Source organism: Poecilia latipinna, unplaced genomic scaffold (genome assembly GCF_001443285.1).
Source record: "Poecilia latipinna isolate Pla-1442-1.1 unplaced genomic scaffold, P_latipinna-1.0 Scaffold972, whole genome shotgun sequence".
Lineage (NCBI taxonomy): Eukaryota > Metazoa > Chordata > Actinopteri > Cyprinodontiformes > Poeciliidae > Poecilia > Poecilia latipinna.
Genome location: NW_015113588.1, coordinates 68,793 through 83,217, shown reverse-complemented (window position 1 = coordinate 83,217; position 14,425 = coordinate 68,793). Strand labels below are relative to the sequence as shown.

The 14,425-nt window shown below is 38.6% G+C and overlaps 2 protein-coding genes across 3 annotated transcripts in view; one reads left to right on the top strand and one right to left on the bottom strand.

The window, feature by feature from the left end:
- LOC106958241 (retinal-specific ATP-binding cassette transporter-like) overlaps positions 1–5,489 on the top strand; it is a 42,165-nt gene extending 36,676 nt beyond the window's left edge. For both annotated transcript variants that reach the window (XM_015050037.1, XM_015050036.1), the window contains 12 exons: positions 362–509; positions 592–715; positions 1,290–1,419; positions 1,524–1,644; positions 1,734–1,796; positions 1,890–1,996; positions 2,229–2,370; positions 2,463–2,597; positions 2,697–2,800; positions 2,887–2,979; positions 3,072–3,321; positions 4,080–5,489. In XM_015050037.1, the coding sequence (XP_014905523.1) occupies positions 362–509; positions 592–715; positions 1,290–1,419; positions 1,524–1,644; positions 1,734–1,796; positions 1,890–1,996; positions 2,229–2,370; positions 2,463–2,597; positions 2,697–2,800; positions 2,887–2,979; positions 3,072–3,321; positions 4,080–4,199 (1,537 nt within the window). In that variant the 3' untranslated portion in view covers positions 4,200–5,489. The remainder of the gene's footprint in view (positions 1–361; positions 510–591; positions 716–1,289; positions 1,420–1,523; positions 1,645–1,733; positions 1,797–1,889; positions 1,997–2,228; positions 2,371–2,462; positions 2,598–2,696; positions 2,801–2,886; positions 2,980–3,071; positions 3,322–4,079) is intronic.
- Positions 5,490–5,743: 254 nt separating this feature from the next.
- Positions 5,744–14,425, bottom strand: part of LOC106958234 (very-long-chain enoyl-CoA reductase-like) — a 13,264-nt gene continuing 4,582 nt past the window's right edge. Inside the window, exons 2-13 of the mRNA XM_015050022.1 lie at positions 11,922–11,972; positions 11,759–11,810; positions 11,272–11,316; positions 10,189–10,292; positions 9,991–10,106; positions 8,802–8,907; positions 8,578–8,650; positions 7,918–7,961; positions 7,790–7,847; positions 7,590–7,678; positions 7,413–7,458; positions 5,744–6,650 (exon numbers count right to left, since the gene is read on the bottom strand). Of these exons, the coding sequence (XP_014905508.1) occupies positions 6,523–6,650; positions 7,413–7,458; positions 7,590–7,678; positions 7,790–7,847; positions 7,918–7,961; positions 8,578–8,650; positions 8,802–8,907; positions 9,991–10,106; positions 10,189–10,292; positions 11,272–11,316; positions 11,759–11,810; positions 11,922–11,972 (912 nt within the window). The 3' untranslated portion in view covers positions 5,744–6,522. The remainder of the gene's footprint in view (positions 6,651–7,412; positions 7,459–7,589; positions 7,679–7,789; positions 7,848–7,917; positions 7,962–8,577; positions 8,651–8,801; positions 8,908–9,990; positions 10,107–10,188; positions 10,293–11,271; positions 11,317–11,758; positions 11,811–11,921; positions 11,973–14,425) is intronic.

Here is a 14,425-nt window from a genome sequence, read left to right as displayed (position 1 = left end):
ATAAGTGTTTGTGAAGTCAATAACCACTTGTTAAAACCAATTCTATATGGGATTTTTTTAAAACCTACTAAATAAACACTAAAAGTTAATTTTTTCTAAAAGTTTACATTAGGAAATTATGCAATAGCAAAAAACAAGAGAGAGTTTATATCAAGACTTTTTGCCCTTCGTTACCAGTGTTGGCAATAACTGATACAAAATGTATAAAACATTGTTATGAACAGTTAGAAAATTTTAAATTGTCTGGAAATACAGATTTGTTGTTAAGGTCCACACCTGATTCGGACAATCATGACTAACAGGATGTGAATTGGTATCGGGTATCGTTCATCGTTTCAGACGAATTGACTCTCTTCCCCAGCTGGTCCGTGACACCCATGATGTACCCCATGTCCTACGTCTTCAGCGTCCCCAGCACAGCCTACGTCTCTCTGTCCTGCATCAACCTCTTCATCGGGATCAACAGCAGTGCCATCACCTTCATCCTGGACCTGTTTGAGAGCACTACAGTAGGTCCATGGCGAATATCAACCTAAATTCAACAAGTTTCCCTCTTACTTACACTTCCGTTCTTTCTTTTTTTCAATTCAGGCTCTTTACAGATTCAACCAGATGTTAAAGATGGTGTTGCTCATCTTTCCCCATTACTGCCTTGGTAGAGGTCTCATAGATATGGCCATGAACCAGGCTGTGACTGACGTCTATGCTCGTTTCGGTAATCACACCACTTTTCTGTGTCTCTGTATCATGTCTGAGCTCGACGAATGTCCAGTCACTCCATGTGTCACAGATCAGATTCTATATATTCACTCTAGTACTGCAGCTTGCAAAAACATTCACACCTTTTGGACCTTTTCCTATTTTGCAACATTGGAACCTCTGAACTAGATTGTATTTTATTTGGATTTAAAGTGATAGATCAAGATAAAGTAGTGGATAATTTTGAAGCATGTATTCCACACACTACACCAAACTTTGAAAAATGATTGCTTAATGCAAACACCATGTGAATGTGGCACAACTACAAACCTACCAAGAGCTTTGATGAGAGAAGCAGCCAAGAGAGCCATAGAAACTCTGGAGGAGTTGCAAAAATTAGGAAAATACTATAAAGCCCGTTTACACGGACGTGGCTTTAACTTGCTCTTACACTGAAGACTGTAAATATTGAGCAATGAAATGGGAAAAAAAAAAGTTTAATGTGTATGAATACAAGGCCATGTACATCCTTCTGAAACAGCTACAAATAAGAGATATTACAAATACGCTGTGTTTATCCGCGGCCTCAGGTGAGGATTACAGTCCAGATCCCTTTAACTGGGACTTCATTGGGAAGAACCTGTTCTGCATGGCCACGGAGGGATTTGTCTATTTCATCCTCAACATCCTGTTTCAGTACCGCTTCTTCCTGGATCACTGGTAAAGGACAGGGAAACTTCACAACACTTTTCTAAGATGTAATGTCATTTCCAGGATTTTGGATTTACTAAGAAAGCTTTTTTTATTATTTGTTATAATTATAGGATTCCAGATAGCCCAAAGCCTCATATGCTGGAGGAAGATAAAGATGTGGCTGAGGAAAGGGAGCGAATCCACAGGAGTAAAAATACATTCGATATTTTACGCATAAAAGACCTGTCCAAGGTGAGAGATTTCAATATGTGAGGATTAGACAGAAATAAAGCGATCGAAAACTAAACAAGTCAGGATTCATTTCGCTGTTATCTGACCAGACGTACAGAGGAACAATCATCCCCGCAGTGGATCGGATCTGTGTTGGAGTTTCACCTGGAGAGGTGTGTCCCGCTTTCTTTAAATCCGTCCCGAACAGCTGCTCTCAGCAGTAGACAATCGGATAAGTTTTTATTTTTTTTCATCTTCATCTGCAGTGCTTTGGTCTGCTGGGAGTAAATGGAGCCGGGAAGACCACAACGTTTAAGATGCTGACTGGAGACATAGACGTGACGTCAGGAGAGGCTACTGTCTCCGGCTACAGGTTCATGATATAAACAATACGATTTAATGTCAACATTAAAATAGGTGACACAGAGTAGGTAGTGTGACATATTGAGTCTGTTTCTAGTTTTTTTTTTTTTTTTTTTATCAAGTCACAGCTTTAACCACACATTTGATACGATGTGAACACTAGGATTGTAGCTTTGTAGTAATCTGTTCTCTCGTCCGATCTTCAATGCTAAGTTGCCTTTTGATGCCACACTCTGTTTCAGCATTTTGACCAACATCCTGGACGTCCACCAGAACATGGGTTACTGCCCCCAGTTTGGTGCCATCGACGAGCTGCTGACAGGAAGAGAGCATCTGCACCTGTACGCCCGCCTCCGAGGGGTCCCAGAGTCTGAGATCAGCAGGGTGAGATGATGCATTTCACTTGGGTAAATAAAGAATGAAATGTTCCACAGAGCTTACATCTGTACATAGTATATATTTTCTGTCTTTTTCAGGTGGCTGAATGGGCCATCCAGAAGCTGGGTTTATCAGCGTATGCTGGTCGAAGCGCTGGGACCTACAGCGGAGGAAACAAGAGGAAACTCTCCACCGCCATTGCCATGATCGGCTGTCCTGCTCTGGTGCTGCTGGTGAGCATTAAACCATCCGGCATTTCAAGGTAGAACCGACAAAACTCTGCTGTGAACATTTATAAATATGGCTGTCGTGGTTTACTTCCTGTCCCTCAGGATGAGCCCACCACAGGCATGGACCCCCTCTCCAGACGCTTCCTTTGGAACTCCATCATGAGTGTCATTCAAGACAGAAGAGCAGTGGTCCTCACCTCACACAGGTAAACTGAGGGTTGCTGTGGATTGAGCTCTACACATGCATGAGCTTACAGATGTTGCCTCACAATGCATTTGCTATTTCATTCAGCATGGAAGAATGTGAAGCGCTCTGTACCCGCTTAGCCATTATGGTTAATGGATCCTTCAAATGTCTGGGAACTATTCAACATCTCAAATACAAGTCAGTCGTTGCACTTTACGCTCGTTTCGTTTCTAGCAACAGTAACTGACCCGTGTTAAGCATAACTTGATAATATTACTATTGCGATCCAGGTTCGGTGACGGCTATGTGGTGACCATGAAGATCAGGGCTGCCAAGCCCGGCTGTCTGCCCAACCTGAACCCAGCCGAGGCGTTCATGGAGAGCACCTTCCCCGGCTCCATCCAGAGGGAGAAGCACTACAACACTCTGCAGTATAAGATCTCCTCTCCATCGCTGGCCAGGATATTTCAAATGGTCCTGGCTAACAAGGACAAGCTAAACATAGAGGACTACTCTGTGTCCCAGACGACTCTTGACCAGGTCAATGTACACACAGAAACAATCCAGAGTTTGAGTTTTCTTTCCTATTACATTTGACCTCTGTATAATATTTTACAATGGTCCTGCAAAGTGTACACCTCTATGTATTCTCTGAAAAGTAAAAATCATATGAAAGAAACAATTTAAAACTTTTTTGACCTTTAGTATGACACCTGTTATGCATAATTCAACTAGGAAAACAAACAAATCTGTGATGGGAAAAACATATAAGAATAAAAAATGTCAATCTAGTGTACACTCTTAAACTGATCATTTGCTGGAGCCAATTTTAATTCAAAAACAGCTTTTGGTTTGAAAAATGAAGTTCCTCTTTTCCTTCACCCCCTTGAATGTTTTGAGTCGAAGCTAACTCGTATTTGAATTTCTTCATAATTTCATTAATATGCAATGAAAAACAAAAATAGATGCATTTGATAAAAAGCAACCCCACATCATGATGCCACTAACACCGTGTATCATTGTGGGTATTTTGTTCTTTCGGTTAATTCCGCCACGTTTTTGCATATTTTAATCCAACTCAATTGTAAAGGATACATGTCACATTAAATTTAAACTGATTTAGTATTATTTGATGCTGTTTTTTTGTGTCTTTTTTACATCATCCAAATGTGGAATTTTAACAGAGATGTGTACAGTGTTTAGAGCCAGTGCTTGTGTTTCTGACTAACTACAATGTTAAAACATGAAGTCGCTTTTTTTCCAGTCTGCTCTGATCTGATCTTCACCTGTCTCTCCAGGTGTTTGTGAACTTTGCCAAGCAGCAGTCCAGAGAGGACGACACCATTGTTCTGCACCCGAAAGCTGCTGGTGCACAGCGGTACATTGAAACCACAGCCATCAAGTCTTACAGGAAGTAAACCGAACTGGACGGGCGCTCCGGGTGTTCGCTTCACTGCTGTGTTGATTTTAGTGACCTGCCATACAGCTTCTACTCTGGTATATTTAAAAAAACAAACAAAAAAAAAGCTCTGACATCATATTTAACTGACCGGACTGTTTTAATTGGCTTAAACAAGCGTGGAAGAAGGAAGTCGTGTGAATCAATTTTTTTTCCTCTGTTGCGTTTGATAAAACAAAGTTAGTTTAGTGGAGCATGTATGTGCCTGCTGCATGTTCTGCGCCCTGCTCGCCTTAGAACTGGGTTTTACAGACTTGAAATATAGAGAGGTGAACCGATTGCAGTTTTCTGGCCAATCGGCGATCTTTAAAAAAATCTGACCCGCCGATTCCAATTTTGAAAGACACCAATTTTTTTCTTTTTTTTTGTCTGAAAAGTCACTAAATATAGAAACAAAGCTGCTAAGTCTGCAACAGTGGTGTGACTATTGTTAATCATGCTTCCATAATTAAGATTTTATCGCACACCCCTAATGAAAAAGGACGGGGACATCTTCCGAAGGAACATCAGAAAATGCGAAGCCCGTCGGCTGGGAAGAAAGCGTAGCTCTTTGTACTTTCTGCTTCAAATGCCAAGCGATAAACTTTTCAACTGCCTTTACATCCCTGTGAAAGAAGCACTTGAACAAGCTTAGTTTTTCATCTTTTTTTGCACTTTATTGATTATAAGTATCACAATCTCCCAAGTTTTGACAGTTTTTTAATGAAATACATTTACTGATTATTACAAAATCCTTCGGCTGCTGCAAACTCGTTTTTCAGCCCATTTTTTTCTTTTTGAATGTTTAAATCTTCTAAATGCTTTACTTATACATGTCCAGCTCTGATTGTTTGCTCACATTTATTACACTTGGTGTCGTTAGAAGGTGAGGAATGAATGTGAATGTTTCTATGAGAAGCATCAAATAAAATAAAGTGCATGTTTCTTTAAGATGTGCACCTTTATTTGTAGTTAGTCACATTTTATTTTATTTCTTATAAAACCTGAGTCTTGAAAGAATAATTGTTTTTAAAGTAACTACACAGTGAAAGCATCTACATGTTGATTTCGAATAGTTGTTCCACATTCAGTGTTTTCAGTAAAAAGCTTGACAATTTAATGACTAAATGCTTCAGCAGCATCCCCCTGAGAGCACAAAAGCGACTAAACTCTTAACATCAGTTTGTAGGTTTGCTACTTTAGGCACTTACTTATAAACAACAACCATTATTTCTAACATTTGCTGGCTAAAATTCCTAAAATCTTCATTTTAAAAAAAGAGTTGATGAATTATCATGAAATGAGAACAGCCAGCATGCCTAGGTGGGCCCCATGTGGGGGATAGGAGGGCTGGTATATGGGTCCCATATGGGTTTGTCCGCTGGTTCCACGATGGCCCCACATGGGTTTGCCCATGTAGGGCCACAGCCCACATGGGCACTACATGGGCCCTACATGGGCAAACCCATGTGGGGCCATCGTGGAACCCACGGACAAACCCATATGGGGCCCATATGGCCTGCCTCCTTTTCCCCACATGGGGCCCACCTAGGTATGCTGGCAGGGAAATTGCTGGTTTTATAACAGATGCAAAATAATGCTTCCTCAAGCTTTCCTGAAAAAGCTAGCCAGATAAATAAAATGTTGCAACAAGTGGAAATAAAACACAGAGAAAGTGGTACATTTACTTAAAATCCATTAACATAGTGGTGTTAGAAAGTGGGTCCTGAGGGACCAAAGACCTGCAAGCTGATGTTTATATCACACCAGAAAAGATATAAAAGTTTCATTGACATGTTCCCACCTAAATTGATGGCATCATGAGGAGCTAATTCAGCTGCTGAATCTGAGTTTGCGTGGGACCTCAACTAAAACATGCAGGACGCTGACTCTGCAGGACTTCAGTTGGACACATTTGGATTAAAACAAATCACTTAAACAGTGTCCGTCTGTGCTTAATATGAATATACTAAAATTCATTCTTTGTCAAGCAGAAAATCCAATAATTAACTGTTTTTTTTTGTTTTATTTTGTTTTTACAATCATTCATTCTGTATTATGACCTGAACAGCTTGATTTTTAGCACAAAAACTAAAAGCTGCATGGTAAAACGATACACTTATGTCACTACTAAAAATGTTGGTCCATGTGTGCTGAAACTGAAAATAAAATAAAATGTTCTCAGGAGGTTTTGAAGGCTCAACTGTAGTGTATATCTAAATTATTGCGTCTTTTAAGCCCATCAGTATTAAAATTGCATAGTGTTGGATTCGAGAAAACAATAGCACAGGCCTAAGCAATTATCAAAGAATCAGGGGAATAATGGCCGTCCGGACACTTGGGTAGTCTTTGAACTCTCGTATGTAGGCTCTGTGCTTCACTTTGGCCCAGATCGTCATCTGAATGAACCCGAACAAAGTGTATATTGCCACTGCAAGACAAGACATACAATGAAAAGCAACGACATGTTACTGTAACAGGCGATCTTTGATCTTTGGTTTTTATAAAACTATCACCGGCTGATACCGTTTTCCAAATTATGATCTATGAACAGCATTCAAAACATTGATTCCACCCTGCTTGCCATTAGCATTCGTGAATTATTTGTATTAGAAACAAAAGTGATGTCCAAATGTGTATAAGATAGAACACAAAATGATTACAAAGTTCACATTGTAAATTGATTTCTTATATTAGTGATTAGTGCAGTTAGCATGGCTACATTGACTAAAACATCAATCTCAGTGAGTATATTCAAATAATGTATAACCTTAGCTTAACTCTACGATAGACAATAGGCTGGTTACATTTCCAAATTTAGCGTTTTTTTATAAGCCATCAAGGCTATAAGAAGAAGAAGTATTCAACCTTCCTGTTAACTGTTGAAAGTCTCTTACAGTGAGGATAAACTTCTGACATTTCAGTAACTTTGTACCTCACTGACACTGGAGATAGCAAATTTTGAGTCTTCTTCCCTCAGTAACAACCTCAACACTGGAAATTGCTGTTGGCAATTGCAACTTGAAAACTGTCACGCATGGTCCAATTACTAATTAGAAGAAGAAGTTTGAGTTTCAGACTGACTGTTCAAGGGTCTTGGCCAGTTAAGCTAGAAATATCCTAATTCTGGTCGCCAGCTGATTTCTTGGTGAGTCTCTTGTTTTGCCAAAATATGGATGAATACATCACATACCTGGAAGACACTGGGTCATGACTGTGAAGCTCAACCAAGCTCCAACCTACAGATGTCAAATGACAACGTACAGACATATTAGGATTATAATTAAACAATGAAACTTCACGGCTGTTTTAAAAATTTATGGTACATGTCATTTTGTGTAATGTATAACATAGTTGCTGTAAATTTTACCTCATAAGTATAATTTGGACAGGACACGAAGAAAAACAGCCATGTGAAGGGGTTCTTGGTTGGCGTAGGAAACCTTCTCACTCTGAACCCTGATGTTTCCACAAACGAGAAAAATAAACAATCGGGAGGAAAAAAGGACTTTAGTTGGCCTGATTCTTAAAAAAATGGGATTTATAAAAAAGAAAAGATCAACAATTCACCGTCTGTTCTTAGGTTACTCAGACTCATATGGATGGAGAGGTTGCCGATTTCACACATCTAAAGCAGAAATTCACAGATCAGAAGTCTTGAGTTTAACTTTACCCAGTGTGAGCCTGAGTTTACGTACCGCAAATGTGAATAGTGCATACTTGACTTGAAGTTCTCCATATGCTGTAACAGAAATATGTCACAACACATAAAAAAGTCACAACACATAAAAAACAATAATAATTATTATTGTGTAGCCATTGTTTCCTGTATTTGTGGGGTCCATAACTGCAATAATACTTGACATGGGAAGGCTGCATGGGGACATACACGTTTAAAGTCAGGTAGTACCATTATTAAAGTTATGCAAAATAGTCTGAAACTGCCTCCTAGCCTAATGCTGTCATGTGCAATTAATGCACATTTTACAAATACCAAGATAGAGGACTTCATGAGCCCTATTGTTTCCCGAAGATGCTGATTTTCTGCCATCATCTCAAAATTAACCAATCACTCTTCTAATGTAGCAACAACAATTATATTAATAACAGCGCAATAATGGAAATGACATAATTTCATTGTAAATCCAACAAATTTCAGTTTTTAACAGATTTGAGTTTTCTAGTATGCCCCCAAGTGGACAACAGGAGGAATAGCAATAATTGTGATTGTCAGAAGATTTATGTTAACAGTTTTGCTAACAATAACCCTGATGTCAAAGTCTACCAGATGTATATATTTTTTACAATAAGGGGATAAGGGAAATAATCCCTTAATATCTGCACATGGCTGGACTTACATGGAGGTGTATACAGAGGGTGGTTAATGTAGTAGGCTAACCAGGCAGAGAAACCCCAGTAGTAGGCACAGTTCTACAGAAAAGGAGCAACAAAATTTGAAGACAACGTTGTTAATTGTCAAAAAAAAGTTTCAAATGAAGTATTATGTAATTTTGTACAGCAACATTCATCAAGGGCTAAGTCCTGTAGCTAATGGTTGTACAGAGGGGTTAGTGAAACTAACTTTGACTATCGTCCTGAGTGGCATTGTCCCATGGGAGAAGCGATGCACGAAGATGGTCTCCATCAGCCTCTTCACATAGTGGAACGTATGGCAGACACAGGCCAGTCTGGGGGACAAAACCAAACAAGGTCAGAGGTCTAAGATGAATGAAAACTGTGCTTATTAGTTTAGATTTTTAAAAGGGGGATTCTCTGAAGTTATCTTCTCGTCCGTGTAGCAGACAGATGGTACATCACAAGTAAGTGAAATTTAGTGAAGGCAGTAAACTGCATACTCACTTTTCTACCTGATTCAAAACTACTGAAACTTAAGACCATAAAAGACTGTTAAGTTTCATGCCACTTTTTAGCCGAGGAATGTGTTTATTATTGCTATGGTTAGGTTGATGGATGCTGCCAGATGTATGTATCTATCTAATTTGATCAATCTTGCTGAGATTATTTTCACGTGTATGCAAGAATGTTTAGCAAAAGAAAAATATGGAGCCCCCTAAATTGAAAAAGAAAAACTTTATTTTTAACTTTATTTTTTCCCTTTAATGTCTTTTTAGTGGCTCAGTAGAAAAACTATTAAATACTTCAAAACTAATGACCAGACTTGTGTCACTGTTTTCCTACAGACAAGATGCTGTACACTAGATATAACAACCCACTGCCATCATTTGTGTCTCTCTAAGGGAGTGGAAGAAACTTTTGCATGTTTGTTGTTGTTATAGCCTCGTATATGGTACATTCCTGTGGTTCTCCGTGCCTTAATGCCCGGAAACTATTCAAAAACATAACTTTATTGTATCTGTAACACAGATATTGTTAGGCTGAGAAAGCGGAGGAATATCATAATGGTCTATTTTGAAATTGTTGCAGTTCAATGTCCTACGTCGTCGAGTAGAAATTGAGGACCTTACAATTTACCACCACTAGAGTGCGCTGCTTTTCCCTAGTGATACCATAAACCTGTGGGAAGTTCAATAAAACCGGAAAAACGCTGCTTTGAACGCACGTATCTCACCAGCTCTCGGTTGGAGGAAAATTGAAGCTCACAGTCAGTAAATATATAACTATCATTATCTTTATCCAAAAACAGGCAACTGGAAAAATGACTTTAATCGCACAAAGACAGGAAACGGACTTTGGCTTGTGGCTCGTGATGACTTCTGCTTTGTTTGGTTGACATTTTGTTTTCTACTTACGTAACAACAGGATGGGGACTGGAGGTAAGGGCGTATGTGTGAGAGTAGATATATGGCACTCGAAAAAAGAAGACGAGGTATGTGAGCAGGGCTCCGATATACTCAGCAAAAAAGACCTGAAAACAAAATAGGCTTATATTAACTCTGGTTTTTAGGATGTAAGTAAGGTAAAATAGTGCATTAGTAAAGTCTTCTCACTGTAGTCCAACCTAACTGTGGCCCAAGATCTTTGAAGTACATGGTGGCAGTGGTTCCCACTGGTAGGTTCTGTAAGATCTCATCATCTCTGAGCGACTTTCCCCCTTAAAAAGGGGAAAAAGTATTTAGATACAATGTTTATTGAGTTATTTTATAGAAGTTTTTTGTTCACACACTCTCCACTTGGAGCTTTCATCCAGATTATAGATAGCGTGCCCTGCTAAGTGGATGGCATTTTTAGAATTTCCCATGGGATAATTGTCCCTAATAGCTCTATGAGCAAATTCAAACTGTGCAACTTTTCACAGCAAGGTAAATTTGAAAGCCTTTTGAAACTCACTTTCATTTACGGCCACATAAGATCATGAATGTCCTCAAAGGGCTGGTTGTGGCAGAATTTAACACACTGTTAAAATATTAATAAATAGCTGTTTTTAAGATTAAACAATATTAATTATTTTTTCACAATGATGTAATTTGGCATTATACAAGTAAAAACTGCTTTGATTTGATTGATAAATTAATATTTAAGCACACAACCATTATCTTTACGGCTCTGTTTTTGCGTGTCTCTAAAGTCTTGAGGGCCACATAAAATGTTATCAGCCCCCAGATTTGGAGGATCACCTTCAAGCAGGACAGTGAAACTTAGACATACAGACATACAAAGACCTGTCCTAAATTACAGACTTAAATTGAGCATAGTTAGCCAAGACAAGTCCCATGCGTCATTTACCTTCAGCGACACAATTTTGTGCCACTATTTCATGGTGTCACTTAAAATCCCTATAAAATACCATGAAGTTTGTAAAGTGACAAATGTGACCAAGTTAAAAGGACTGCGATTTTTTTAAGGCACTCTACATCATTTTTCATCCCTACAAAAAGCTACTACTTAGAAAATCCTCAATCTAAATTTACCAGTTGGCCCAGTTATACCCACGTTAACCTCCACATGGCAAAACATAAAAATAAAAAATAGCAAACAGTTACACAGATTAGATCACCACTTAGCTCTCATGCTGCTTATGAAGTACCTGTAATACATGCATTTAATACTGAAATGACAAAATAGCCACTTACTGGTATCAAGTCTTAGTGCCTGTCTTGCTGGGTACCACTGAGGATCTGAGCAGAAAACACACACACACACACGCACACACGCACACACACACATAGAATACGTATACATTCACACAGAGGCACGGATGGATGGAGTTTGCATTGCATAAAGAGTTTTTGGCTGGAGGCCTTGCAATAATTGACCACAATGGAATAACGTTAAGCTGCTCTGCTCTAATAGAAGCCGACGGCCTCAGGCTTGGCAAACATTTAGCAACATCTCTTGACCAGAGACAAGCTCACAGCAGAAACCACTGCAAAGCTTTGAGGAAACAAACAAGAAATTGTTTTGAACAAGAAATCCCTCCGGGGAAGAGGTTTTATATCAAGTGTGTTCAGGTCGTTGGAACTTCAATGCAGAACAAGTGTGTTAATCTTCATCTTTGTCCAGTAAATCCATTTACAGAGAGAGATATTCAAGTAGCAATAATAATTTCAAAAAACTCACATGATTTGTAAAACAGACTCTTAATATCTCCTATTGTAGAGTGAGGATCCACCTGACCAGAATACAAGCAGAAAGTATTGGTCCCATTGAATGAATACCCATGAGTCTTTCAATTATTTAAACTCTGATGCTTGTGTGTTCACACCAAAATCGATCGGCATACCTTATCTAAAAAACAAAGCTGCTCCTTTGTCGTGGCATCAAGGACCTCCACCTGGAAAATGGTGTAAACATCACCTTTACCGCCCTGTTAGTTAATAATGGAGAGCAATCTGTCCTAATAAATGGTAACTGGTCTGCAATTGTATGGCGCTTTATCAAGTCAGAGGACTCCAAAGCACTTTACTCTTCATTCACCTTTACCAGAAGTGAGGCTGACATGCGATTGGCATCACAAGACCCTTTTGTCACAGCAGGAAAAGCAGGGGAAGCACCTTGCCCAAGGGCAAAATGACTGAACCAGCAACCCACTGGTTACAGGATGAAAACCTACCTTCTGAGCCACCATTATACGCTTAACAATAGCCAGTCAACTCTTATCTTTATTTCAAATAAATTATATTTACAAATATATATATTTTATGTAAATCATTGTAAATATACTGGACTGCAATTTTTAAAACCCATGTCAAAAAGCTAAGAAATTCAGACTTTTGCGTTTTAGACATTTAAAATATTCTTACTATTGAAGCTTCCAGTAAACTTTAAATGCAATGATTGCTTCACATTTTCTGTACTGTATCAGAAGCTTCTCTTTGTCAATGTAAAACAGTTTGACTTCTTGCTTCATTTGATAAAAAAAATCTACAGATTCATGAAGGAATCTGTAGACGGAAAAAGCATGATACCACCACTCTCATATTCTTGGTAAATATTCTAGTTTGAACTTTAAAAAATCTTTACAACGGCTCCCCGTCCTTTGTAGAAATGTTTTACTCTCCACACTAAAAAAGACAAAACATTCATGCATTTCAAGAGAGCTGTGTGAGTGAATATATTTGTGTTTTCTGGGTATGTGCTAAGGGGGGTGTGCGGTCTGCTGTGAAATATTTTATTACTGTCTGCATTTAAAACTTACTGGAACTCTGTATCGATTAACATACCCTACAGTAGAAAGTAACGAACATGTTATGACCTATGCAATATTTTAAACGTTTTTTTTTTGTTGCCTCTTACAAAATAAATATACATCGCTCTATTTAATGTACAGGTAAATTTTGCTCCTTATGACTTAATGTTATTTCTGCGGTTACAAGTCCCTGATCTGCTTATTTACCTGCTTAAAGTCAGATACAACTTATTCTGCATGAATAATATTTAAGCTTTTCATTATTCTACATTTTTCTTAGAGAACAACAGTAAAACACTCAGTAAACATAATTCAAGAACGACGGAGGGCAAGTTAAAAAAAACAGCAACACATGATCAGTTGTAGGGTTGGTTGATGTGGACTTAAAGTGGTCCAGCCAGACTTCACTGAGTTATTGAGGTCTTGCGTCATCAAAAAAAGATTTATTTGCTCTTTGTTGGACCTACGTGCCAGGTGAAACCCTACTAGGGGGCATGCCTAACTCCCTAACAACATATCCTCCAGGTTCATCGGAGGACTCAAACCCTTCCACCAAATTAAGGTGCCAATTCTGCAGAATACCTTTCATTTTTACAAATTTCGGATGAAATGACCAATAAATGACTCATTGTAACTACTCCTATTTCTAGGTATCCAAAATGTTCAAAGCATAGCAATCTTGCTCTGAATAATGAATTTTGTCCCCCTCAGAAGCTCTGTGTGTCTCTCTTGCGTGCGTTTTTCCATCTTAATTAGTCCACGTCAGTGGTGATGTACAGCATATGCAAGGAGGGCGCTGGATGGGCCCACAATTTGCCCTGAAAGCACTCCGTACTGTGCTGCTCAGCAGAGCTGTCCCAGCTAAATTGGTTCCTTTACTGGACAGTGTAATAATCCACTAATGGATACCTGAGGATTTGCTGAGTGCACAGTCAAGAAAGAGAAAATGAGTCATGCCACGTGCATTGTAAAAGAGCATTCATCGAAGGACTTTAAACCAGCACAAATCTGTCTGTACATCGAGGTTTAAAGTAAAATACTAAGCAATAGACTTCAGGGCTTTACATTAAAAGACTGGAATGGATGTTATATAGTCACCAAGTAACTTTTTATGAATGTATTTGTAAGTTTGAGAGTATAAAGGGCTGTCACTCAGTGTGTTCAATATCTGTGATCTCAAACTTGACCTTTTAAACCTGAATATCTTATGACCACTCCAAATCTAAGATGTGCAAAAATTACAAAAAGACGTCCCAAAATAATCCTTTATATTACCTTTTATATTATGAGTATACAGTATTTGAGAAGTATATTGTACAAATAATTGCTCTCACTATTGGTTATTATGACACCATAGGCTTCACTTGGGTCAGTTTGTGATACAGAGTCTTTCGAGCTTTTTTTTTTTTTTTTTTACTACAAATGCTGCTCGGCTAAAATAAATCAGCTAAGCGTTTGGCCGACAGGAACACTCATGCAAAATTAGTTTGGGCTATAAATGTTGGCGTGTACATTTGTTGATGCTTCACTTTTGCCCCATTAAATATAAACCAGAAGCGCTTGTGTGCGATTGAGTTAAATAGTGATTATGTAGAAAT